The sequence below is a fragment of the Epinephelus lanceolatus genome, chromosome 11 (genome assembly GCF_041903045.1).
Source record: "Epinephelus lanceolatus isolate andai-2023 chromosome 11, ASM4190304v1, whole genome shotgun sequence".
Taxonomy (NCBI): domain Eukaryota; kingdom Metazoa; phylum Chordata; class Actinopteri; order Perciformes; family Serranidae; genus Epinephelus; species Epinephelus lanceolatus.
The window spans coordinates 31,375,442-31,403,085 of NC_135744.1; the positions used below are offsets into that span (position 1 = coordinate 31,375,442).

Consider the following 27,644-nt stretch of genomic DNA (forward strand, 5'->3'; position numbering starts at 1 on the left):
TGCATGGCCCTCTCCATCCGGACCACACACACCTATGCTTGCAGTCGCTGGATGGCACAGCAGCACCAAACTCAGAGATTAGGGAGGGGGCAACATATGCCCTGTAGGCTACAGCTGGGCAGCGTCAACAAAACTCTCCAAAACTGTCACACGTGTATCCTCGCCTCAGTTAAAGCCGACTGCACCGCTCCGACTCCCTGCTTTTCCAATTTAGTTCGCTCCTTGTTTCCCTCACGATGGAAGGGAGGTGATTCTCCTCGCCGCCATTTTTAGAGGAACTGCCTATCGAAGAGAGAAACTTTGCTAGCTACTGCCCGAATGTTAGCGGCTAGCTAGTTGGCCAGTAGCTTGCCTGCCTGCCAGTCCTCTGTGACAGTTAACGCTTGACAGTCGTTAGCCAGGTCAGCTTGCCTCACGTTGATTTAAATTATTCCTGCGGCTGAACAGCATACATGACAAAGACAGCGGTTATTTCTACAGTTAACAATTTAGCTGGACCTGGAGTCAGTGTGACCGTCTATTTGGGTAGGGCAAATGTGCGGTTAGATTAGCGAATTAGCATTGCTAACTTATTAGCTAGCGAGTTCACACTTTGATTTCTCCCGGACTGCATTGACTGCATCGTCTGTGATTTAGCGTCAGCCAGGGTGACTGGATTAATCAGCCGTTCACACCCCGCTTCTCAACCTGCGTGGCTTCATTTCAACCAGGTGAGCTAACTGTAGCTTTCTGCTTACTAACGATGGGTAGTTTTGTTCTCCGGCACACTGCAGTGGATCTCAACATAGGTTAGCTCGCGAGCTAGCCAGCTAACTAGATGGGTTGCTATTCGACAGCTAACCAAAAGTTGCTGTCACAACTTGTATGGTCTGTCGCATCGACAGATTTTGGTGTGCCTTGCTGGGTTACTCCAGAGCTCCCTTGATAGCATAAGGGTGTTTATTTTGAATGCCAGTGCAACACATCAGCAAATTATATTAATATACGGGGAGCAGGGCTAGCAAGCTAAATAGTGAGAGGTTTGTTGTAGAGAATGGTAACGGATTGCTTTCCCTAAGAAGCGTTAGCAGGCTACGTTAGCTTGCTAATCCGCTTTATGCAACTATCGTTGCAAGCAGTGCCACTCCCTCGTTTTTGTTTTGTCCACTGTGGCTGTACGTTAAGTGAAACTCGGCTTCGGATGTGTCTGTTTTGGAAGTTTGCTTATCTGTGAGAGACATCGTGAGTCACATACTGTTTGAATAGCTAGCTGTGTGGCGGTAGGTGACATTGGTCAAGACTGTTTCTGTGTCTGTCGCACGTCCATGTCCTGGCATTGTGTTTACAAGCAGCATTAGCCGGGAGAGTCTGACAAGTCATTGTGATTATCATTGTGTAAGCGACCAGGAGAGCTCGCATCCATCTGCCGCTGATGGCTGTTTTTGTGCGCTGACGTGAGTCGCATTCCTCAGTTTTCTGTGTTGATATTGCGTAACACTGGCTATCACTCAGCAAGCTACTCTTCTGCTTGGCTTATCTGTGACTTCGCCGCTTAACTTATGCATGACACTGTGGATCAGCTACAGAGAGATCCAACACAACACTTGGAATGTGGGTAGATCGCGTATAACATTAATGATGTGACAGGTTTACCATTCATAGAACCAAAACACGTTGTGCTCTGTTGGGGTGATCTGTCAGATTTGATGTCTAAGGGTTGATGGATGATATACCCAAACACCTACACATGCTGTATGTTATATGTGCTATATATACTGCCTCTGATTGTTGAATAAGCACTGCAGTATGAGCAGTCCTCAGTATCTTTGTTGCTGTCTTTACACTGCGATGAACAGACTGTCCATGTTATTAATGCAGCCTCTGGCAGGTACGACTTGTCCTCTTCCTCTGTTATCAGAGATTTCTGCTAAGCTGCCCGTCTCTGTTGTCCTATGTTACCTGCAACCTGTGCTGATCTGCACACCTGTCAGTTGTTCATGTATGCCTCTGCATGCTTGTCAAAACAACAGTGCATTCGCAGGCTGGAACAGCTCCCCTTTCTTTACTTCCAAGGACTTGCTGCTAGCTGGTGATGAGAGGTACGCAGCTGTTATTGACTGTGAACATCTCATGTGCACGAGAAAGCCAATGCAAAGTTGTGTTTTCTTGTGTGTCAGTGTTATAACAGGGGGTGCTGAATATGGGCACACTGCATAATGGATTTAAGTGTCTCCCAGGAAAAATGGATTAGACACTGGAGCAAAGCCTGCCCTGCTTGCTCAAGTCTACAGATCCAAGTCAGTCAATGACAGTCAGCCACTGCAGGACAAGTGCTGTTTCCACAATATGATCCACTGCAGTGCCACCATAACTTTATTTGTGAGTGATTTGAGATATGTAATGTGGTTATGAATGACAGAGTATGGAGCTTATATAGCTTACTAATTGTAATGCTGCAGTGCTTTATTGTATTTAAGCACATGCTTTTAGCTGGCAAAAAAACCAATGGGTAATCAAATGACAGCGATCCTCAGGTTTGGGCTGTGTCAGTTAACCCAGCTGACAGTGACATGGCACGTCACAGAAGTGAGGTAATAAAGTTATGGTCCTCTGCCTGAAAAGGAGTTCCGATGCATTTGCTCAGTGTTTTCGATTGAGGCTGTCTGCTGAACAGTTGGAAACCAATCACATATTTGATGAGTCAGACTGAGAGCAAGAAGAAAAAGGGAGGGAGGATAGACACATCTAAAATATTTTTCAGGTGATTTACGGAGGACACATACTGCACAAACAATAAAAAGAATATGCACAATAGTAAGGGTCTGCCATTTTCTGAAATTATAGGATGCATAATAGCTTCTCAATCATTTTTAGAGATTAACTTGAGCTTTAAACAGTCGAAACGATTCTGCCTCAAGTCACTCTTACATAGTTCTTCTTCTGTATGATTTGACAAACCACATCCACTGAGATGACTTTGTAAACTTGCATGTTTGGATGCCTGTATGTCGTCTTGTTGAAGGTGCCACTGTTGTTCAGAGGAAACTTGGTATGCCGTTGATGTTTGGGACATTTATCCCAACAGGAAGAGTGTAAATGGAGCTCTGTGAGTGAAATGGGATGGGTCAAATCCTCTTAGTGTTTGGTCACTCTATTCCTCTCCCCTGTCACCATCATCTTTATAGCACCACAAATCGGGATGTGTTGTTGTTGATATTGGGTAGCTCGAGAGCTTTCACTTCCTCCACTCAGTGAAAGCCACATTCTGTAATCAGTCTCGGGAGCAGGAGCACGGACACCCCACCCTCCATCTTGGGGGATGGAGATGTGGTGTGTGAGCCATTTGAACAACGGCGCACATGTAGGTCATGAAATTAACATTGTGTCTGAACAGACAGCTGTGATGTTGCATTGTGTTTTTACTGGGAATTTGGGCGATGATCTTAAACGCAGGGATGCACATGACCCATCTTTTCTCCCCTGATATTGAAGTCAATGCCTAAACTCAGCATATTGGCTGATTTTCAGGCTTGTAAACATGTAAGTTACATTGTTGTCATGAAGTTGCATTGTTACAGTCTTATAAGAAGAGACAAAGAAGTATTTCATGTGGGTCAGTTACATTTGGCTGATACCTTTAATAAAACGCATCAGCTTGCTGCATCCCTACTTTGTTTGAATTATTTAGTAATACAGCATTTAGCATCTTGCCTAAGGACATACTGTAAGTATGTGTATGAAAGTATATATGTAGCATAAATTTTATGTTTAGACGTCTATGTGAAATGAAGCAAATCAAAATGACTACGCTTTTAAGGCCGTGCACACCCACCCAGGTGATATATCAATTATTCTGGTTGATGAGATTCTTGAGGTTGACATTTAAGGTTGATGCTTTGCTGAGGTCAACTCCATGTACCTAAAGGAACTGTAATGATGCAAGTTGTCCCGCCTTAGCAGGTGCAGCAAAAGGAGAGCCAGGGAGATGTCAGTCAAGTACAGGGTGCACCGAAGATGCGTTAATAACCAAAACAAAAAGCTGTGATTATAGCTAGTCCAAAAAAGACCTGGGACAAGTGGTTATTGATCAAATAGGTGCAACATTGGAGCCTGGTTAAGGATGTGTTATGTAGTTGTTACTGATTTTAAACAGCAAAAAAATTAAAGGAACTGATTGATGGATGTCATAGGCTGGGTGTTAATCAGACTTTCCTTTGTATTCTTCTTTTGTACATCTTTCCTATATCCTTTCTCTCCGTTTTGATAAATCAGCAGACAGCAGGATTGCTCCAGGGTTGCTTCTCTGTGGTTGACCCCATGCAGCTAAGAGAATTTCACAATGGGGATCAATAAAGTATTTGATTATTTATCATCCCTCTCCATTTCTCTCTCTCTCTCTCTCTCTCTCTCTCTCTCTCTCTCTCTCTCTCTGTCTGTCTTTTCCTCTCCGTGACACCCCTTGCTACTCAGCTTGGTGCACAGCCGTCTCTTCATTAGGCATCTTGGTGATTTTACAGTGAGGAAATCAATTCACGTAATACACAAAGAGAGGATCCATTTTCTCGAGCAGTAAAGCAAAACAACTTTCGATGCATTTCTCGAACACACTGTTCTTTGTGATAATGTGTGTGTGCACGCGTGTCTTGCACATACAGTCCATCTCAGCCAGATACAGTCTTGTGACTTGGTGTTCAGTGCTATTTTATTGTGTGTTTGTGTGTCTGTGCGTGTGTGTGTGAGAGAGAGAGAGAGAGATAAATACCTGATTGTATTTTAGTTTCTCTTCCTACATACCATGTTATCTAGTGGAATAGAAATGTACACACACAGAATCCAACTTAAGTCTCATCCAGCTTAATTTTCCTTGGAGTAAAAGAATGAAGCGCTGGTACCTTCCCTTTTCCCATACCTAATAAAGTATGTGTTTTTTTTACTTAACATTATTATCTTAATATTATCAGCTAATAAAACCATTACATTGTTTTTAAAAACTTGACCCTTTCTGTCCTGTCACCAAGAAAAACTGCCTCTCTTTCCTTAGCTGATTGTTATCAGTTGGTTATGCTTTTGAGTTATTTCTGTCTCTCCCCATGTTTGTTCCATTACATTTTCCAGTTTGATCAGGAAATAAAAATCAGGAACCAAGATGCTTTTAAATAGAATTTCCTTGTTCATCAGTAAGCCATCCAACATGACCTTTACTGTTGCTACAAAGGTGCTGGGATGGACAAACGTTCAGTCCCCCCAAGCCATCAATAGATTGTTTGCACAAGTGTGACTCTGAACTAAGTGATCATAATTAGAACTGGTTATAAAACAGTAAAGACAACATTGTCTAAAACATCAAACGGTGGCAACAAAGATAATCCAAAAAGTCAAATAATTGCCACAGTAGTTGGAACTGTGTCTGTATATTTATGGCATTTGTCCTTTTGAGTTTGACATGATGAAGGTCTGAGGGCTGAATCACAGTAAATAAAGTTATCAACAATGATTCTTTCATAATTCACTGGTGGTGCAAAGTGATTTCAGGAATACACATGAGCAGGGTAAAAAAATATAGCATAAAACTAAAGTTAAATACCTGTTTCAAACAGGTGTAAACAACATCAGTTGCTGCATTGCATCGCTATAGTCGCTTTAATTGAGCCGAGTTAATGTTAGTAGTGTCACCTTTTCTTGCTATGACAGGTTAAAATGTCTATCAAGGCTATTGAGATTTGGATAAGTAAGATTTACTTAGAAAAAAACATGTAAAGTACAGGGATGAAGACTTTACATATAAGAAAAGAAAAACTGTCAGTAAAATCCAAAATATGAAGAAGCATATCTCGCACCTAAGTCAGCTTTAGTGTACAAAATTTTCATCTGCACACCAGAAATGCAAAATATTCTTTAAAAAAATTCAACTTGGCTCTGTTTGCAATCATTGTCACCTGTATTATTGCTAAAATGAAATAAATTCACACATTTTTTGGAGGGTTTAAAGTGTGATAAATACTGCTGTAATGTGAGATTTATTAGAAGGCAGCAGGCATTTAAGAATTGTTAAACAAAACATACATTATTTTAGACAAAAAAGATGTAATGGTGTCACATTGTAAAGTACAAATCAGTGTGTGCTGGATCAGGCAAGGTGTGCATAGGAAAGTGCCATCACGTGAGGTGGGAAAAGTCTTTAAAAAGTATGGAAAGCTTTGCCAGTAGAGTATAAATAACATTGTTTTGTTGCTGCTGATGCCCGTGCTCTGCCACTATGTCATGCAGATTTTGGGAGGCGAGACAGTCAGTATTGTCTGTGCTAGGAAATTAATCATTTAGAGTACAGCTGCAATTTTACTTTGTCAACACTAATTCTAAGCCCTTCTGCCTTTCACACAAAAATTACCAAAACCATAGCCCACTGTACATTTACAGTCAAATCTCTCTGTCACACACACAGACACAGACTCAGGGGGTGTGTCTGTTAATATATATTTATTTATGTGCACAGTTTACCTTTTCACACACTGCACATTTGCCTAGTTGTACTTTCTTTTTCTAAATATTCCCAAAGCAGCTCAGTGTATTTGTAGCCTAGTTACTGTGGAGGGGAAGGCCATCCAAGCTGGCACTCCTTGCTTCTCCTTTAACTTTCTATAGGTCTGTCTTCACAGCGCATATTTAAGACCACTGTCCTGCCAGAAAATGAATCATTTTCCAACATTAAGTCAGATTGGATGCCATGTCGTTACAGCATAAGGCCGGGCTTGCAACTAAAGATAAGACAAACACCCCATGCCTGAATATTCACTGTTTTATGCACCATTGCATTCCTCTGTCCTGCTTCCTGAAAGCAACTGTAAAGTCTAACACATGACACATTTAGTATCACAGTGCTCATCCTATAATGCTGCAAACATTGTGGCAGAATTAGACAAATTACAAATGACTCGGTTCACTAGAAGTCAACACAGAAACACTGTCTCCCCGCTCGTGTTTCTGAAGTTTGTTCCCGGCAGCAGTTTCTAGCTTTGTTGTCCTGGAGAGCTGTGTGTGTTGGTATACAAGTTTCATTCGTGTATATTTTCTTTTCTTTTTCTCAGTCAGCTGGGTAGCTTTTTCAGCAGGACAAACCTTGTGACATTCAGCCAGCAGTGTGGTTTTGGTACAGCAGGCTCCCAGGCTGTACTGATAACTAGGCTGGCTCAGGCAGGCTAGGTTAACAGTGCTGCAGACCCAAAGATAAAACGAAAAAGAAACAACTATCAGTTTTCCCACTGAGCATTTTTGTAAAGATATACGTGTGGTGTTGGAGTATGAAGGGGGTTGTCACCAGTTTCTGATTGGCTGAAGACAAGACAAGGTGATGTGGCTGGAAAAAAAGAGGTATTCTCTAAAGCTGCAAGTTGCTGGTTGCATTTTGATTGCACTTCACACACACAGTAGAATTCGCAGCATAAGCCACAATGCACACACACTCAGCATTATGAGTATGTTGTGCAAAATGCGTCATGTGCACACCCGTAATCTTACATGCATGTTACATGAATTAACTGATGCATCCATTTTGGAGGACACAGTAAAATTTGACTGCAGGTCCTCTAATTGATCATCCAATGCAGCTCAAACCTCATTACTGTTGGCCACCTCATAGCAGCGGACATGAAATCGATCCTTGAGCTGGGATATTTGCATTGCCCAGTCATTCCAGTAGCTCACAGACTTGCAATAATTGCTGAAGCAGTCTGAGCCGATACACTTGTGATGACTCTGCAATTAGTAGATTATATTAGGGTCAGCACTTGAAGGTGTGACCACCGGCTAAAATCATTGTGTTTAAGATACTTCAGGAGCCTCTGACCTTTCTGAGGAAACTGTACATGCTCTCTTTAGCCAGTGTGATGCTATGCCATAAAGTGAGGCATCGGTTACATAGTTTACATATGTTGTTTTTCCCCCATTTCAAAATAAAAATCCTCTCATACATGGTTTAATGAACACTGGGAACATTATGAAGCCAAATATGGGTTTTTTAATGTTCGAATGTGGCCAGAATTTGAACATATGAAATCACTGAAGTAAAAAATTACAGGCTGGCTCCAGTCCGGCCAATGCAGAGAGTTGATCTGGAGCCCTGCGGCCTCGCCGTCCATTCCTGCAACGCCTGTTTTTCCAGGATATGTATCACAGCATTTTATTTTTGCTTCCTTTTGTAGTGTGTCTTTGTTGTGCGTTGTGGCCGGAACAGATGAAGAGCAGACTTTGATAAAAATGTGCCTTTGAGTTCATCGTGTAGATTTAGAGCCGTGTCACAAGTTCAAAGTTGTGCTGAGATTTCCTCGTCTCTTTTCAGAGTCTGGCCATTGACTTTTCTCACTGGTATCTTCAGACTCACATCAGCTGAACAAATGGACTCCTTTTCATACTGTGCTGTGTCGGGGTGTTTTATCTCGTCCTTGCTAACAGTTCTGTGTCTTTGTCTCTGCTTCCCCTCACCCTCTCTGTCCATCCAGGTGCCCATGTGGTTCCTTAGGCCCATCCATTACTGCAGATGAATCTTCAGCTGCTTTTGCGTCGCTCAGCACCCAGATAGTCCCATCCCCTTTGCGTGGGTGATAAGGGACTACATTAACCAGGATGCCCTCCTCTGTAAGGGCAGGGAGCCTGAAGGACCCGGAGGTGGCTGAGCTTTTCTTCAAAGAAGACCCAGAGAAGCTTTTCTCTGACCTCCGAGAGATCGGCCATGGCAGCTTTGGCGCGGTCTACTTTGTACGGCAACCACATCTTCACACTGACTCACACAGAAGAGGAATGCGTTTAATAAATTTATTATAGACGTTAATCAGGGATATGATCTGTTACATACAGGAAAGCTGAACGACCCTATACAGTACTGTGGTGGAGTTGAAGTGGTCAACATTGTGATCCCAATTTTTCTCTATATCTGAGCTGCTGTATTCAATTCTGTGAATGACATAGCAAGTCAGGGCTATTTAACTGACCTATTAAATAGCAATTCAATTAAATACAGCTTAAATCATGTGTTTCACAATTGTGAAAAGTCAAGCTAAAGAGTGAAGCTGCCTGATCCTCAATCAAGAAGAGAAACGATTTCAACAGAAGTTATTTTTATCAGCACACAGTATAGTTGAATACCACCAAGGTACAACAGAGTGACTCACTGTAGCTTTCTGATCTGACTTTCATTCTCGAACGCTGCACACAGCGTGGTTAAAAAAGGTACAAGAGGTCTTGAAAAACCACATCCTCGATGAGAGAAGATGGACAGAGAATCAGATGTACTGTATGTTGCGGCTGAAAAATTCACTGATGATGTGTGTTTCTGACGATCTGCTTGTGTTTCCCAGGCACGGGATATACGCACAAATGAGGTGGTGGCAATTAAAAAGATGTCCTACAGTGGCAAACAGTCTAATGAGGTGAGACGAGATTGATTGTGTTTATATAATAGTTCAGACCTGAACCATAAACATTTTTACACAGTACAGGAAGAATTCTAATCATTAGCCATGAACTCTTTACTCTTATTCCTCAATTAAATGTGGCCTTTTAAAAATATTTTTAATGTATCAAAGCAGGACTTCTGTGCACTTATACACCTCACATCATTGTAGCTGCTCTTTATGTTCCGACAGTACAAGATCTTTAAATATAGCCTATGTCTATCTAACTAATGTTTGCAACACATCATGAATGCTGATATCATCAATGAATATTCATGCAACACAGTGAAAGGTCACCCTTGTGTGCTCAGTTTCACTGTCGGCGTCCCAGATGGAGTTCACTCTGCTCATGATTACAGATTAACTATATTTAGATTACACTTTATCTGTAAAGAGAGCTGAAAGACAATCTTCTGCACACACACATACGGTCACTTCTAACACATAAGTCAAGCATTGCGTCGCCTGTCTTGCTTTTAAGTCCCTTCTTTTCCCACCAACAGAAATGGCAGGACATTATAAAGGAGGTGAAGTTCCTCCAGAGGATCCGGCACCCAAACAGTATAGAATACAAAGGTTGTTACCTCCGTGAGCACACAGCATGGGTAAGTCGCCCGTTTACATGCTCAGAATTAGATGATCTCATTCTGCAGTGTTTAAGGGTGTCCGTCTGTACATTGTTATTCTCGACTCTATCTCTTCTTTACAGCTGGTGATGGAGTACTGTCTCGGCTCAGCCTCCGATCTGCTAGAAGGTGAGTAGGTGTCTCTTCTTCTCTTTGTGTGTGTCTGTGTCAAGCAGACCCGACCCCTCCACCAAAGAAGAGATATAGGACTGGCTATGTGAGCTCACCGAGAAGAAACCTGAAGCTTTATCAGCTGATTAATGTTCTGTGTTTTTTTCCTCCTCCAGTTCATAAAAAACCTTTACAAGAAGTCGAGATAGCTGCCATTACACATGGTGCTCTACAGGGGCTGGCTTACCTTCATTCCCACAATATGATCCACAGGTGAGGGGAAATTAACATCACATGTATTTTGTGTGTTTTATTTTATAAGAAGCTTCTGTAAACATTGCACCCCCTTCCCTACGCTCACACATACGTGTATTTTTCTCTCTCAGGGATGTGAAGGCAGGTAACATCCTACTGACTGAGCCTGGGCAGGTCAAACTGGCAGACTTTGGCTCCGCCTCCATTGCCTCACCTGCCAACTCCTTTGTGGGAACGCCATATTGGTAGGTGGAAAGTGAAGGGGGGTTTTTTGCTTATGTGTTAAATGCTTACCTTATGAGCATTCTACAATCGAGTGTCTCCTTAAGAAGCATTGGTTTATGAAATTAATTGTACTGTAAAAAGTATTTCACACACAAGTAAAAAGGTGCTGACTTACTGAAATGCCTTTCTGCTGTGATTGTTGTAGATAATATGTGTTTAGGACTGATGCATAAAAATAACAGTGCTTTTTAAGTATTTATGCTGCTGAGAAAGTACTTAGATAATTAATGAAAAACAGAATTATTTAATTCCAAAGAGTAAAGTGACAGTGCCTTTTAGTTTGGAGATTAACAATGAAACACGTGAACAGCTACTTCAGCTGCAACCAGCAGCTTTATAGTTCGCTTTATTGGTCTATTGGTTGGTCGGTACAAAATTTCCTGACCCTTTGGCGGACACCGTTTTTGCCCTAGGAGGCCGAAATTTGACATGGAGGTCAAGTGTGTGTGTGTCTGTTTGGGAAGGTGTGTGTTTGTGCTCATGACAGTTGGCTAAAAGGCGGGGTGGCAATGGGAGGGACCTATCGCAGAAAGGCACATAACTTCCAAATGGATTCTCAGACGTGCCCAAGATTTAGTGGAAACACTGGTCATGAGCCTGAGGACAGCTGATTAACTTGTCATGCCAATTGGCAAAAAGGGGCAACTTGTGGAGGCATGCACGTATAGGGTCACAGCTATTGCAAATTCATGCTTGACTCACATTTTAAGATTAAAGAGTGTGATTGTCTTTGAAAGTCGTCTCTCTTTTTTAAATGACTGCTAACCTCATTTTTTGTGATTTTCTCTTTCCTACCTTCACTTAATCTTTCTCCTCCGTTTCCTCCAGGATGGCCCCAGAGGTGATTCTAGCTATGGACGAGGGCCAGTATGATGGGAAGGTGGATATCTGGTCTTTAGGGATCACCTGTATAGAATTAGGTAGGTGACATATGTGGGTATTTTGAATACACAAATTGGAAGTTTTTGAAATTGGAAGTTTTTTTTATTGTCAAATAATCTAATGAAAATATATTATTTTGGCTTTTGTTTAAAATACATTCTTAAAAATGTCAAAACATATCTGATATTACACAAAATATTTTCATTATGTAATTTGTAATTTAAAATCTATTCTTAGTGATCATTGAATCATCACCTGTATTATGTGATACACATTGGCATATGCATAATTCCCCAAATAATTGGATACATTTAATATTTTTTCATCAATAAATGAAATTGTCATCAAAAATGATCAGTTCAGTGCAACTGCTTTACTGTCTTAGTGTTACTGCATGATGACAAAGTGGTTTGCCATGACTTCAGTGATGGGTTCTAAACATTTAGCATCAAAATCAGAAATACTTCATTGATCCTCAAGAGGAATGAGGGGTGATTCATTACAGTCGCTCCGATGTAAGGAACCACTGTCTTATGGCATAGCATACTGGAGTAAGAGCCTGTTATTGTACTATATAGACCTACCTATTTTAATCTACTGATACAAAGTAAATGAAAATGTGTTGGTAAAATTGCATGGGAGCCCTGATGTAAACTTGGTACAAAGTGCAAAATCTGTGATCCAAATGTTACTAACTAAGTCATAGCCGACAATCTGTTTTAAACACAGGATTTGATTAACAGGTCTTTGAGTACAGGGACATGTGGCAGTAACTATATCTACTTACGTAATGTTGATTGTTGATTTGTTTGACCGATTTGGTTTTAATTTAAAGGTTAACTATGCAGGAGTTATCAATAACTGTTTGTAAACTGTATCACAAGTGAAAGTGAAAGTGAAAGCCAATCCCAGCTGTGCCACCTGTTGTTTCCTGTAGCATTTTCATTTGTTTCGGGGCTGTGTCTGCCATTTTCGTAGCTTCCTTGTGGACACATGCTGCTTACAACCTGGCTTGGCTACCGTTTTATAATGTCCCAACCTCACCTGTGCACTCTGCCCAGCAACGTTCCAAACATAGCAAAATAAAAATAAATTCAGAAAATACAGACAGAGGGCAGAGTGTCTGCAGATGGATAAACCCCCACACTCCTCTAGTGGTACATAAGTTGGTGATTGAGAGGCATAGTTTACCTTTTAAGGTTCGGTTAAATCCTTAATGGTTATGAATTTGGCAGTAAAACAGCCCTGTCATTTGAGGTACAGACAGTTGTGAAAGGCAAAACATTTTTCATGTGAAACTTATATATGTGAATTAATCTGTAACTGAAAAAGAGGGAGTACATAATAACTGAGTGTTGTCATGTCTGTTCCAGCTGAGAGGAAGCCTCCCTTGTTTAACATGAATGCAATGAGTGCCTTATACCACATAGCGCAGAATGAGAGCCCCACACTGCAATCCAGTGAATGGTGAGACGCCACACTCACATATACACGAGCACATGTGCAGTATGTTGTATGTTTTGCACCTAAAATGACGATGCTTACTTTTGATAAAAGCTGTCGTTATCGGTGTGTGACCCTCTATCATGTCATCTGTGTTTCAGGACGGAGTACTTTAGAAACTTTATCGATTCTTGCCTTCAGAAAATCCCCCAGGACAGACCACACTCTGACGACATGCTGGGTGTAAGTGCACGCACATACTCACGACAGTATTGGTTGCCAGTTTTCCATTGGCAGCCATTTTGAGAATCTGGCAACCAATTTTTGGCTTTTATTTGCCATCAGTGGCAACCACTTTTTAAGATATTAAAAATAGACTGCAAACAGCAAAATAAGTATTTTTTTTAATAGTTGTTGCATTAGTGATATTTAAATATGACCGTTACTGTCGCAACCGAAACCAGTCTGGCAGCCCTTTTTTTTAAAGTTAGTGTTGAGCCCTGATACTGTACGCTACTGTGCAGAACCAGAGAGCAGGGTCAGTGTGTTAAGATGGGAGATTGACAAAACCCCCTGGTGATAAATCTCTCTCTGATGTTTGCGCTCTGTTCTGTCCCCCATAAGCTTCTATTTTGATCACTAATCCTCTACTTCCGGATGCACACACAAACACACACACCCAGAACATGTACAGACACACAGACAGCTCGGTTTTGTAGAAAGAACACAGATGTAATTACTGTAGAGATGAGACTTCTACATCCATCGTTAAGTAACTGAGCAGCTGTCACTTAGCCCGCTAATGGACTCACTACTGCTAATGGAAGTTGTCCTTAGGGGTATGGAAGCACTGCACACTGTGTTTCTTTTTTTAAATGTCAAGTTCCAAAACATCACTTGTTTTTAAACAAAATGAAAAGTGTGACAATGTTCTTTTTAACCGCGTCTCAATGTAATCATCTTCAGTTCGACTGTGTTTGTCAGCTCGGATTTTTGATTTTGTCAGTTTTGACAATTGGTCATCAAATGCGTGACCCACTATACTTACAGTCTGCATTTATCATAGAGCCTGACAAATATTAAAATGTTAAATAAGCTGCCATAAATCCAAAGTGCGAGCTGTCTAGTTCAACACAGGCTTTTTTTTCTGCAGTTTCTTTCTGCAGAACCATCCATCCACCTCATTAAATTCAGGTCTCTAAGCAGAGTGCTGAAGCTAATAGCTAATTCAGCACACTGAGCTAACCAGAAGGTTCCTTATTGGGATATTGAACATTTTTCCACTCATTAAGTTTGTCCAATTTATGGCACAAAACAACTTCACATGTTAATCTCCTCATAAGCTCTCAGTCATTCCAGTAATGCGTTAAGTGTTGGGAACAGTTTTCTCATGGTCATTTTCCTGCACCCTCTCTTCTTCTGCAGCTTCAGTTAAACAGTCCCATATTTCCAGTTACCATCAGATGAGAAAGGCAGACCATTTTACATCTGAAACTGTCTTTTCATCCCTGTCACCCTTCCCTCCAGCATGCGTTTCTGCAGCGTGAACGTCCAGACTCTGTGCTGATGGATCTCATTCAGAGGACCAAGGATGCAGTGCGAGAGCTGGACAACCTGCAGTACCGCAAGATGAAGAAGATCCTCCTTCAGGAGGCCCACAATGGACCCACAGCAGAAGCCCAGGATGGAGACGAGGTGTGTGAATGTTTGTTTGTTGAACAGTGGTGCAGAATACGATTTGTTTTTTCTGTTTTTTGACCGTGCAGAGAAAATAACCAAGCATGCACTGGTTTGTATGCATGTCTGTCTGTGTCTCTTGGTCTCTCTCTCTCTCGCTCTTTCCCTCGCTGTCTTTCTCTGTGCTCTGTCCCCTCTCTCTCCAGGAGCTGGAGCCGGGCGGAGGTCGGACAGGAACGGTGAACAGTGTCGGCAGTAATCAGTCCATCCCCAGCATGTCCATCAGCGCCAGCTCCCAGAGCAGCTCTGTCAACAGTCTGAACGAGGCGGCCCAGGACAGCCGCAGTGAGCTGGACCTGATGGAGGGAGACCACACTGTCATGTCCAACAGCTCCGTCATACACCTCAAACCGGTGGGTAAAGTGACACAGCCTCACACCTGTGCAGAGGAAGTACGAAACTTTATTTTCATCATTGATTAAAGGGACACCCAACTGATTTTACACATGAAGCCTCTATTTATCTGTCTCTTATGGCCACCAAGCATGACCAGAAACATGTAGATGGATTGGAAGTTTGAGTTTAAAAAACACACACTTTTCAATGATCTGGTTTCCTCCAGTTTCTCATTATAATTTGCTTTCCCACCATTATACTGGTCTGAATAAAGTCCCTGCCTCCACAGCGAGATGTCCCTTTAAACTACTTTAATAAAGTCATAGAAATGAGATTAAATATTATGGAAAAGTTAAAGAAAAGTTTCAAAAATTAATTTGTAAAATGTGTGGAATCCTGTTTATTGCTGTTTACGTGGCACTTTGGAGCACAAGGTGGTTTCTGATTCTGTTCTGTTCTGTCTGGATCGAAGAAGCGCTTTGGGGTTGCATTTTTGATGTATGAAAGGCGCTATATAAATAAAGTTTGATTGATTGATTGATTGATCCCTTTCTTGCTTTATCCCAAACGTTCCCATGCCCCCAGTGCTTCCTTTTTTGTTTGTTAAATCCCATAACAAAATAATATTTCAATTCCGCTGCCTCATGTCTCCAGGAGGAAGAGGAGAGTTTCTCTGGGGATCAGGCAGCCAGCAGTCAACCCTCTGAGCCCCAGCCAACACCACCTCAGGCCCCGAGGAAGCACTACCGCAACAGAGAGCACTTTGCCACCATACGCACAGCGTCACTCGTGAGAACGCACTTGCTTACTCCTCCATGCATCTCACTTATGTGTTAGTGGTTGTTTAACAGCCAGATATTTTGTGCTTTGTGTCTCCATTAAACAAACTCCTTCAACATTGCTGTAATACGTCTAATAATGTGATTCTAAATGAACTGCGCTGTTTCTCTGTGGCGTCCATCTCTTTCAGGTGACCCGTGAGATGCAGGAACACGAGCAGGACTCGGAGCTGCGGGAGCAGATGTCGGGATACAAGCGCATGAGGCGGCAACATCAGAAGCACCTGATGGGCCTGGAGAACAAGCTGAAAGGGGAGATGGATGAGCACAGGCTGAGGCTGGACAAAGAGCTGGAGAGTCAGAGGAACAACTTCACTCAGGAGATGGAGAAGCTGCTGAAGAAACACCAGGCGGCCCTGGACAAAGATGTATGTGGACACAAGAACAATACAGTGCCCTACTGATCCTGTGACACTCAACTATATTACTATTTTCAAAGCATATTTCTACAACTTAACCACGTGCTTTTTTGTCTCCTACTCAATATTAGCTGAAGACGTTTACCAACGATGAAAAGAAGTTCCAGCAGCACATCCAGGTGCAGCAGAAGAAGGAGCTCAGCAGCTTCCTGGAGTCACAGAAGAGGGAGTATAAACTGCGCAAGGAGCAGCTCAAAGAGGTAACACACTGGCACCGCACACATCTCCAACACAACCTGTGAGGATTTGTCTATAGTGTACCCCAAAACTAAACATACATAATTAAGTGAGCGGAGCACCTGTGTGTTTAATTTGACTGCTGCTGTTGATTTAATAACAAAAAATGCAAGAAGAACATGTGCGAGCATTCACACCATGCTGACAAACTGTAATATCCATTAAGCCCCATAATGCCAATGCCCTGACATACTGAAATAAAACACGTGTGTGGCAGGAACTGAGCGAGAACCAGTCAACTCCCAAGAAGGAGAAGCAGGAGTGGCTGTCCAAGCAGAAGGAGAACATCCAGCACTTCCAGGTCAGGATCTCTCAGACAATATGTACACATACATACACAGGCCTGGCAGTAAATTCACACAGTCTGTAGAATCTGTGACAGTAACAAAACCTGATTCCTAGGCAGAGGAGGAGGCCAACCTGCTGAGGAGACAGAGGCAGTACCTGGAGCTAGAGTGTCGAAGGTTTAAACGCAGGATCCTCATCGCCAGACACAATGTGGAGCAGGATCTGGCCAGAGAGGTACTTAGTTGCACAGAGAGAGCTAGACACAACGACCCACTCTTATGTTTCTGATTAATTTTACTTATTTGATCGCTGTCACTCAACATTTCCTCCTCTTTTTCAGGAGTTGAACAAAAGGCAGACACAGAAGGACCTGGAGCACGCCATGCTGCTCAGACATCACGAGTCAATGCAGGAGCTGGAGTTTAGGCACCTGGGGACAATCCAGAAGGCGCGGGCAGAGCTGATCCGGACCCAGCACCAGACAGAACTCACCAACCAGCTGGAGTACAATAAAAGGAGGGAGAGGGAGCTGAGGCGCAAGCATGTCATGGAGGTCCGACAGCAGCCCAAGAGCCTCAAGGTACAAAGTCCCATGGAGGGTTTTTAGTTTTTCCCTTGGATGCAGTTCTTTAACTGACCCCAACACACACACTCACTCAACATCTTCATTTCTTTTCCTTCTGTCTTCATCAGTCTAAAGAGCTTCAGATCAAGAAGCAGTTCCAGGAGACTTGTAAAACTCAGACCAGGCAGTACAAGGCCCTCAGGAACCATCTGCTGGAGACCACGCCCAAGTCCGATCACAAGGCCGTGCTCAAGAGACTGAAGGAGGAGCAGACCAGGAAGCTGGCCATCCTGGCCGAGCAGTACGACCACTCCATCAATGAAATGCTCTCCACGCAGGCTGTGAGTACCTGAAGAGAAGGCCAGATGAGGTTATGAAACATAAATACAAAAATGACTTCATGTAGTGTAGTTTTAAACTCACTGTTGATTAGGGCTGAAATTTCTCACTACCAGTGCGAATACAGTACCTGATTCCTTAGCTAAGTTGACTGACAGCAACATTAGTAGATTACAGAGTTCAGTTCACCTGTAAAAAAATCTACAAAGTCAAACATTAACGATATTAACGCAAGCTGCACTTTAATTTTAATCACTAAATAATGCACATTTAATATTAAACATACCTTCAGCACACAGTTCTTGTCACTCCCTCACAGTCCAGCTGATGCAGGGGCGCATTACAGAAAAAAAGGGGTGGAGTTACGGCAGGAAAAATGACCCAGTGGCAGTCAAAACAAACCAGTCACATGTGTACTGAGTCATCAGGTCAGCTATATGAACCAATATTTGGGTCATTATTCATTCATCATCAGAAAATAACCCAAGAGAATGACCCAAAGCCCACATATACTGAAACTGGGTTTATAAATTGACCCAGTATTTTTTTTTCTGTGTAGAAATATTTTTCTACAAAACCCTTTTTATAACAAAGGAAGCTAAGTTTATCAAATGTATCAATATTGATTTTGTCTGAACACAAAACAGTCGTACAGGACTGCCGAAAAATGAGCAAAATTATCATTTAAATCTGGGAATATCACATTTAAGACAGGGCAGAAGAAAACTGTACTCAGCTATCAGTCTGTTTTGATTTGTGCCTTTTGTGTTAAGTTCAATAAAAAAATGTCTTAAGCATTTTGTTGTGTTTAAGGTGTTTAAGCAGTGCACTGAAAGGTAGGACTAAGTACACTTACACATCTGTTTATTTACCACAAGTAATATCATCATTGCAGTGTTCAACAACATTATCACTTATTGCATGTTTTCACTGACACTGGATCAAAAACAATCACCAACAGAGAAAGACTTTGTATCTTTTTCTCTTTGTCTCTTTATGTCTCTCTCTTTTATATACCTGCCCTCAGCTGAGGTTAGACGAGGCTCAAGAGGGGGAGTGTCAGGTTCTGAGGATGCAGCTGCAGCAGGAGCTGGAGCTCCTCAACGCGTACCAGAGCAAGATCAAGATGCAAACAGACGCTCAGCACGACAAGGAGAGGAGGGAGCTGGAGCAGAGGGTCTCTCTGCGGAGGGCTCTGCTGGAGCAGAAGGTAAAGAAGGCTCCGCACTTTGTCTGGATATGTGTCAGTATAATTGGGAGTGACAGCAGACGCTAAAGCTGTGTTGTGAATTTTGTTTATGGGACTACCGTTTTATTGTTTTCAACATACTGTGTCTGAATAACGATTTGTATATTAATCACTCACCCTGTCTTACAGTAAATTCGTGCAGAAAAACTTCTTCTTGCATGCCTCTAGTGAACCCAGAGTCCAAAAACTGAGACAGTTCTTGATGAAATGAAGTCATAGGTGACCATGTTTAATAACAGCAAAACTATATCAAAACATCCATTTCCAAACTGTCACACAACTCATGCACTATAATGCAACTCTCATTTATCCAGCTGTATGTTCAGCGCCTCACAAACAGACGTCCCTCTCTGATAAGGAACTGCACAGAAAGTGAAACTTATCTGTGCTTTGTCCAAAGCCAGACTCCATTGACAAAAACAGTAGTTTTACCTTGCTGAACACAGGAGCTGCTGGTCTCGATCAGTTAGTTTGTTTGTGTTACTGTGAGATGAATGAAAGTCACACAGCAGAGAAGGCCAGCAGCTCCTGTGACTTTACTTTCACTTGGCGTTTATGTTGAACTCATTTGTTTGCTGTGTTTATCTCCGCAGATTGAGGAGGAAATGCTCGCGCTGCAGAACGAGCGCCTGGAGCGAATCCGCTCACTGCTGGAGCGCCAGGCCCGAGAGATCGAGGCTTTTGACTCGGAGTCCATGCGGCTGGGCTTCAGCAACATGGTGCTCACTAACCTGGCCCCCGACTCCCAGGGAGGCTGGGGGGGAGGGGGTGGAGGTGGCCAGGGGGCTCAGGGGGGAGGCCACTGGCCCGGAGGAGGTGGAGGAGGCGGCCACCATAGTCATCACCACCAGGGGGGCTCCAGCTCGCAGCAGCCCTGGGGTCACCCCATGCTGGCTGGGGGCCCGCCACCCTGGAGCCTCCACCACCCTGGAGGAGGGAATCAGAGAGGGAGCTCAGGAGGCGCAGGTGGGGTGAGGAACAGCCCGCAGGCTATGAGGAGGACGTCATCAGGGGGGAGGAATGAACAGGGCATGAGCAGGAGTGCCAGCATCACCTCTCAGATCTCCAACGGATCCCACCTGTCGTACACCTAGAACACACACACACACACACACACACACACGAGCGACACGATAATGGTCTTAAAGTCACATTATTGTGCACCAAGGTGACACTACACAGACACACATCATGCATGCACCACACATGCGTCACACACACGTTATTTCCCACAGTACGTCTGACACGCACTGCACAGTACTGGGTTTCCCTCGACCCAGTTCCTCTCCCATCACCACTGCACTCTTAGATCAGTGTACTGCTAGCAGCAGTCTGTGGAAACCCAAAAGTCTCCAGACTAATCCAGGATGGCTGAGGGCCATATACAGTATGCCACAGTGCAATAGTGTCATTTTTACTGTAGCCTACAGCGCTATTTTATGTGTTTTGCCATGTTAGTCTCTGTTGCCATAGAGCCGAAGTAGTATATTCATATTATCTACCATGGAGTTTATTATCAAGAGATTGTTTGCAGTATGCTGTTTTAAACAGACGTGGGGTAAATCTGAGGCTTTCAGATGTTTCGGTAGCACATTGAGGTGCATTATGGGAAGATTTGCATTTAGTGCAGTTTTATAAAATGTGGAAAAATGTGTTTGAGATTTAAGCACAGAAATCTTACTGACAGAAGGTTTAATGAGATTATTGTTGATGTGCAGTTACAGACAGATGAGAAGGCGGCAGGTGATGTAGAGGCCTGACATAAGATTGAAGAATAGTTTCAGAACATGAAGGAACATGAAAAGAGACTGAAGGTTGTTGTAAGTGAGCACCAGTGGGTGTCTCTGGCTTTATGGTAGTAGCACAGGGACACCCAAGGGTCATTAATGGCTAAAAGTATGCAATCTTTCATTCCAGCCTGAGTGACTTAACTGAGAAGCTTATCCTCCAGCAGAGAGGAAATCTGTGCAGTGTTTTACTGGAATGACTATCTAGGAGTTATTGTGTATAGTGAGCAGGGCTGCAGAGATGCCAAAGGTAAAGGGTGCAGAGTCAGATTTGTCGTTATAATTATCCATGCCAACATACTGTCAATGTATTTAACGAGATTGTGCCAGTGGAAGTTCAGGTTAAAACTACGCGGCCAAGTTAGATGCACGTGTCGCTGGATTGGAGGAGAGATGGGAGTCATTTCTCACGTACGCTCAGCCTCGTTTGCTCTGCTGTTGGGTTTCCACAGACCGCTGCCCTACTCTTCACTCCTGCCTGCTCAGTGGACGGCCAGTGTGAGGGATACTGGAGCCTTATTAGTCCACAGCCCTCACAACAGGGACGGGTTTTCAGCAGCACCTAACCTCTACTTGAACAGTATTGAAACTAGTGGTCACTCCTCACTTGTTTGCAGTCATGTTCCGGTCTAATCTGGCACCGTGTCAGTCCGTGAAAGTGACGCACTACGCCATTAAAAACAAAACGTTCTCTGACAAATTGAACCATGCCTGTTGGCCTACCTCAAGGGCACTCGAGCGGAGCTTCACCGCAGGGTGTCATGGTATGACAACGACTTGCACTTTGGCACAGGCCATCAAACACACTAAATGTTAATCAGATTTACACACACACACACATACATGATTGATTTTTATTCCCCAGTCAAACAGTAGGTCCTTGTGCACACATGGTTGATGAGTGCATGTACAGTGGGTTGTGAAAATGGGATTGGGACATAAAAAATTAGAAGAACACAACAGCATTTGTGTCAGGGCAACAATATCCATCTCAGTGGCCTATGTGTTTTTAGTTAAAAAAAAAAACAAAACAAAACTCAATGAACATGGGGTGTGAGAGAGGAGTTTCTTCAGCACTCTGCTGGTTGGTGACTGCTGAATGTTTCGTTGGATGGATGGGCGGTGATGCTGTGATCTCCGCTGCCATGCCCCTGCAACCTTCCCTGATCTGACACCCCGCTCTGTCTCACCCCCAGTGACCCCCGACGTCATGTTGTGACCACGACCTCCCTGATCCCCCCCCCCAACTTTGTCTCCTCCCCTTCTGAGCCTGGCGTGACTTCACCCCATCCCTGATCTATCTGGGAAGAGCTCTTTAAGTGAAAGAAAGGAAGAAAAAAAAAAATATAAATGTATTATTATATAAATCTATAAAAAAAAAGGATTATAGAGATAAAGGCGGGAGTCTTATTGAGAAATGCAGAGATTATGCATTATATGATTACCAGAGGTGGAATGTACAGGAAACCTGTTAATATTGTATATTTTGAATTTGAAAATATGGAAATCTAATTGACAAATCAAAGGCAAATTAACTAGTTGTGATGCGGACACAGTGACGTGGTTTTAGACCAGCGGTATTCAAACGAACATTCGATTCACAGCCGCTGGGGTTTTCACTGTCTTACTTGCAGCTGCGAGTTCTGAAACTTGTTACAGATATTCTGTTGTGAATGATAACAACACAACTCTAGGTCAGATTGCCTCGAGCAAATGGCAACATTTTTTGTTTAATGCTGAATGGAGATGATTTTGCACATAATTTGAATCTAGTTAGGTGTAGCCTTTGCCTTAGCGACGGCTATATTTTACTGACATTACGATACCCAGTGTAGAAGACTCAACCTATTTAAGTTTGCTCATTGTTTTTAGAAGACTTGGGCCTAAATTTGAGGTTATAATAACATAGAGAAAAGAGAGAATTGTCTTTAAAGAATTCAGAAATATTTGGCTGCATAAACAATACTTAGTGTACTCCACAACCACAACTCTTGCACAAGACAGTGAAAATATATCTGATATCTACAAAGGGTTACTCTTAGGTGTTGTGGGGTCCACAAATATAATTGGGATGTGCCCTCTTCTGTTGTGGTTACACACAAAGCATTTTCACACTGCACTTAAGTATTTGCCTTTTTTAAAATCTTGCCACCCTACACTCAGAATTTATAATCCTGTTTTACTTGGCTCAGTTCTGAAAACAGAAAAAAAAGCAGAATGTGGTGGTTCCAGTTTTCTCTTCAGCCAGTATGCCACTGTACCCGACATCTTTTACCAACCCCTTTTTCCAGTTCTGTAGTGTTTTATTTCTTTTAATGCCAGAGAGGGTCATTTTATTTCCCAGATGATGTCTGCACAGGGCCAAACGAGCAGCAGATTTTTAGACCTCGTCTCTTGTGTTTACTAGAACTCCCAGGTGTTTTGCGATGCAGTCGGGGCAGAGTCTAGCTTTAGACCTTGGTCACTCTGTACTGGATCAGTTGCACTGATTGCACAAGTGATTGACCAGATTAAAGAGTCTACTGTGATGCCCCCCCCTTCGGTGTTGCTGAGGGGCAGATGCCATTGGCTGAAAGTAGGCGGGAGGCAGGGTTACGTCTCTGTACAGTCTGTTTATCAGTATTCCCTTTATCTCTCCTGTCATTTGGTGGATCTTGCTGTTTTATTCTCCGTAGTCCAGAGACCTGTATTAAACTGTATTAAATTGTATAGATTGTGCAAAAAGCTGAATGTCGCATAGCAGAAGAGAAAAGCTATTCCTTACAGATGACAAAGTGATTTAAAATGTATAAAAGAAATTGAGAAACAAAGTTTAGGGGATAAATGTAATATTTTGTTTGTAATTACTATTTTTTGTTGGAAGAGGGCTACTGGATAAAGAATCATCTGTAATAAAGTAATTTTAATATTTCTTTGTCCCATGGTGTTTTTGTGTGTGAGGAGCATGACAGCGCTCAAGTTTAAAGCTTAAAAAAATCCTTTTTACTTGAGTTTAAATGTTTGAATTCTTTGTACTTTTTGACGTGTATTAGAATTCAAACAGCTTGTTTGATTTGCGTAACTCTGCTCTTTTGTAGGAGCTACATTGCCTTTCTTCAGTAAGAAACATCTAGATAAATGATCATTTTTTAAAACAAAAGTTTCAAAGAATTGTTGGAATTTTCAAACGAGTGAAGCCATGTTTTGAGACCATTTTATTTTTGTTTATATTTCCCAAAAATCATGTGTCCTCTTGATCAATTTTACCTATTTGGCTAAAAAAAAAAAGTTTTTGTTCATCCACTGCCCTTATTTTGATTTTCCTCTCCAGCTGTTTTTAGACTTTCCCTAGATGTAACTTAAGAACAATGAGGAAAAATCCAAATACTGTCCAAAGTCTCTGCAGATCTCACCCTTCACTGTCTCTTCCTCCTCAGCGTGTGTAGGACCTCCTCCAGGTGAAGCTTCCCTCCTCTGCATCCACACTGCTCTCTTCAGGTGTCTGCAGTCTTTGTCTCCTCATCATGTTGGTTCTCCTTTTGCGAACGGGAGCCACATTGCTGGTCCTGCTCCTCTGCCCAGCCTGACTATATTCTAAAGGAGCATCCAAGCTCACCCCATTCCTGTCCTCCCCTTTCAGGAAATCAGCCACTACTCTGAAGTACTCCAGAACTGCGATGTGACTCCAGTTACCTCCCTCTGCCTCCTCATTTCCAGTCCTCCCTCCCTCCGTCTCCTCTCTGTCCTCGAGAGTGAACCCACAGTGCCCTCCTCTGTCTGTCAGCACTAAAAGGAAATAAGGATTGCTCTGGAATAGGGGAAGAGGCAAAGTGGAGGCAGGCGGGAGAAGAGGGTCGTCACGGCTGCGGATACAGAGCACAGGGACCGCCACCTCATCGGCATCTCTCAGTGGTTCGTTCCTCTCCCAGTAGTTGTCCCAGTCCTTGGCTGGGTAAGCTCTCTCACCCAGTGCCCAGGCCACTGAGGGTGCCAGGCCCTGTGGGGAATGAGAACCTGAGCTCAGTCCAGAATTTAGAGAGCTTATTAAGGATCTGGGGGCCCTCTGCTGAAGCTGGGCTGAAGAGCAGAAGAGAGTTTCCTCTAAGTCTCTGAGGGAGGAACAGCGTAGGGCCCGATCCACATCCAGGACTTCTCTGAAGGAACTGGCGTATCTTACGACAGCATCATGTGAAGAAAAAAGTTTTATGATCCTGTTCATATTGCATTCATGTTATAACTTCTGTCCAAACATTTTGCTTTAATTTCTCTCACCTACTGAGCTGCAGTTTCCGCTGAAACAACACTCCCCGGCGATACAAAGGAGGCATGACTGTTTCAAACCACAGCTGTCCCTGGAGTACAGGGGAGATGGCTGCAGCTGCTGCCAGGTGTGAACTTGATCCACACTCCCCCAAGTAGGAAAGAAGAATCCCTGAGCCTGAACCCTCACTCGCAGCAACCATTACAGAGGATGGGTGCCGGCTATGGACATAAGCCACCGCCTGTAAAAAGAGGATATCAAATATGTCGTCACTGTCAGGTAAAATAAAGTCACTGAATTACAAAATGTCAGTTTTAGCCACGTTGACAGATGCTTTGCTGCCAGATGTGTACCAGAAAGTTCAGTATGGCCCATTGGTCAGAGAATACGACCTAAACAAATTGGGTGTCTGGTACGGATTGGGTAGTGACAAGCTGTTATGAATGGCAGCCCTATACTTTTGTCAAGACAAAAATGTTGGTGGATTGCAATCATTTTTTTGAACGTACATTTGTGATCCCCAGATTATGACTCAAAATAACTTGGCTGACCACCATTAGGTCAAAATTTGATTTTTATCAATACAAAACTAAAGACGTCAGCCTAAACCTGGCAAACATTACACTTGTCATTTATTGCATGCATCACAGTTGTCTTTAAATTGTGTCCAACCAACAATTCCATACCCAAAGGTATTTCATATACAGTGCTTTAAATAATAAAATAAAAACCTCCACCAAGACCAAATGCTCTATCTTACAGTGTTGATGAAAGTTAAAAACACTTTGTGTATCTGCTTTGTGATTCAGATTTGCTCCAAAATGTAATGGGTTCTCCCTAGGTCCATGCTACATCCTCGCACCAAGTTTTATGAAAATTGGGCCAGTAGTATTTTTGTAATCCTGCTGACAAACGGACAATCACAAAACGACACTGAAACGGCAATGACGTCCTTGGTGGAGCTAAAAAGGAGCAAATCCTCACATCTGAAAAGATGTGATTAGATCATTAAATATTTACAGTTATGCTTATTGAATGATTAATCACAATTGTTGGCTATTCATTTTCTGTCCATCAATAAATGGAATAATTGTTTCAACACAAATACACAAAGCTCTCTCAAATGAAACAAGTCACAACATTACATGAACAAAAAAGGAGTGTACACCTGCTCAAGATCAGCTGGGTCTCCAAACTCAGCCAGTCGCGCTGTGGTCAGCGGGCACCTAGCTGTGCCTCGACTGTGAAACACCACCACATAAAAGCCCTGACGCATGGCCCGATGGCAGAGCACCTTCAGGTGGGGGGTCACCCCACCCCAGGACTCAGGAATAAGGAGGAGGACAGGAGGTGTTGTGGTGAAGCAGCCTAGCGCCTTTCCCCCTGGCTGATGCTCCTTCCTCCCCTCCCACCTCTTCCTCCCTCCCACCTCACCCAGTCTTGTCCCCACAGCCCAGTCCAGAGCCACAATACCTCCGTCTCTCAGTAACAGATTGTCTCTAGTGAACTGTAATGTGTCTCCGTGATGTTCGCACAGCAGGCTGGACAGAGTCTGGAGGTGGGGGTCTCCTCCGGGCCAGGAGGCCAGTCTTGGCTTGGCCAGAGAGCCACAGTGCCTGAGCAGATATTTGGCCAGCGTAGTGGGTTTGCAGATGAGCCTGGGCCCAACTGAGGCCTGACCTGACCCAGACGAAATATCCACCCCTGATGATCTGGTCTCATTGTTCCATGTGCTGGTATTCCTGTCTAGCGGCAGCTCCAAGATCAGGCAGATTATGACCCAGATCCTCCAGGCTGCAGCCTTCACAGCCAGCCTCATCCAACAGCGTACCCTGGGCCAGCGCAGAGCCAGAGACAGAAGCAGAAGTAACAGTAATGGGAGCAAACAGAACAAACAATCCCATACAGGTAATGCCATTGGTAAACAAACAGTGTTTCCTCTGGGATGTGTTGCTGTGATTTCCTCAGTAACAACTGACCCCTGTATTTTACAAACTCCCGCCTTGTTGCTTCATGAACAGGTGTGAAAGTCTCGCCTCATAAGTTGACCAATGTTGTCCAGAGAACTGTCGCAAACACTGCGTCATGAAAACTGTTGTCTCTCAACTCGCACTGCTGCTCCACTTCCAACCACACTTTCTCCTCCCTCCATGAATCATTTACTGCAAACACAAGTTCAGATAGACACTAAGCAAACAAAGGCCACATAAATCTGTCCCATTAATGTGAACGTGATCATAGTCTTTGACCTTGCCATGTCTGCCGTTACCTCTTTTGCATTGTTCCCCCAGCTCACCTGTGAATATTTTTGGGATCGTAATACAGCAGTCCTTTTAAATTTTCGCTTTTGAGGTTTTATTCTATATCTAAATCAATATTACATTCTCATTACCTTCTCAAGTTGGCTGAAAGGGAATGTTCATTTTGTCATGATTTAGAATTCCTTTACCTGGAGCAGTTTTTAGGACTGATGCATTCCTTTGTTGAAGTGTTTGTGAGTCACATCAGTTTGCTTAAAAATGATACAGTGATAAGTGTCACTGAGTGTTGTCCTCGATTATTGATTTATTTTACTGTAGCG

General features: G+C 43.0%; 2 protein-coding genes across 4 annotated transcripts; one reads left to right on the plus strand and one right to left on the minus strand.

Moving 5' to 3' along the window:
* Positions 1-23,734, plus strand: taok1b (TAO kinase 1b). 3 transcript variants are annotated; one of them, XM_033633635.2, is made up of 21 exons: positions 1-710; positions 8,475-8,730; positions 9,330-9,401; positions 9,929-10,030; positions 10,135-10,180; positions 10,339-10,435; positions 10,549-10,662; positions 11,531-11,622; positions 12,958-13,051; positions 13,189-13,270; positions 14,555-14,722; positions 14,911-15,117; positions 15,755-15,889; positions 16,071-16,307; positions 16,430-16,558; positions 16,813-16,896; positions 16,998-17,117; positions 17,224-17,463; positions 17,577-17,789; positions 18,815-18,997; positions 19,630-23,734. In XM_033633635.2, exons 2-21 carry the CDS (start codon positions 8,599-8,601, stop codon positions 20,128-20,130), a joined length of 3,048 nt encoding a protein of 1,015 aa, XP_033489526.1. In that variant the 5' UTR covers positions 1-710; positions 8,475-8,598; the 3' UTR covers positions 20,131-23,734. The 3 variants fall into 3 exon arrangements, with proteins under 3 accessions (XP_033489526.1, XP_033489533.1, XP_078028629.1); XM_033633642.2 differs by lacking the exon at positions 1-710 and adding an exon at positions 1,240-1,259; XM_078172503.1 differs by lacking the exon at positions 1-710 and adding an exon at positions 1,322-1,433.
* On the minus strand, positions 21,198-27,257 carry LOC117261291 (protein ABHD15). Its single transcript, XM_033633652.2, has 3 exons — positions 26,232-27,257; positions 25,075-25,304; positions 21,198-24,974 (listed from the first exon to the last, which is right to left on the minus strand). The coding sequence occupies exons 1-3, from the start codon at positions 26,979-26,981 to the stop codon at positions 24,236-24,238; spliced, it is 1,719 nt and encodes a 572-aa protein (XP_033489543.2). The 5' UTR covers positions 26,982-27,257; the 3' UTR covers positions 21,198-24,235.
* Positions 27,258-27,644: the final 387 nt, after the last annotated feature.

What these genes read in the sequence shown, in the direction of transcription:
- LOC117261291 (XM_033633652.2), bottom strand. Translation starts at nt 26,981, where the DNA reads ATGGCATTACCTGTATGGGATTGTTTGTTCTGTTTGCTCCCATTACTG. An exon ending in ACCCAGCTGATCTTGAGCAG is followed by an intron (nt 25,305 to 26,231) that starts GTGTACACTCCT and finishes CTCTTTTTACAG; the next exon opens with GCGGTGGCTTATGTCCATAG. An exon ending in CGGAAACTGCAGCTCAGTAG is followed by an intron (nt 24,975 to 25,074) that starts GTGAGAGAAATT and finishes TGCTGTCGTAAG; the next exon opens with ATACGCCAGTTCCTTCAGAG.
- taok1b (XM_033633635.2), top strand. Translation starts at nt 8,599, where the DNA reads ATGCCCTCCTCTGTAAGGGCAGGGAGCCTGAAGGACCCGGAGGTGGCT. An exon ending in AGCCTCCGATCTGCTAGAAG is followed by an intron (nt 10,181 to 10,338) that starts GTGAGTAGGTGT and finishes TTCCTCCTCCAG; the next exon opens with TTCATAAAAAACCTTTACAA. An exon ending in CCGTCATACACCTCAAACCG is followed by an intron (nt 15,118 to 15,754) that starts GTGGGTAAAGTG and finishes TCATGTCTCCAG; the next exon opens with GAGGAAGAGGAGAGTTTCTC.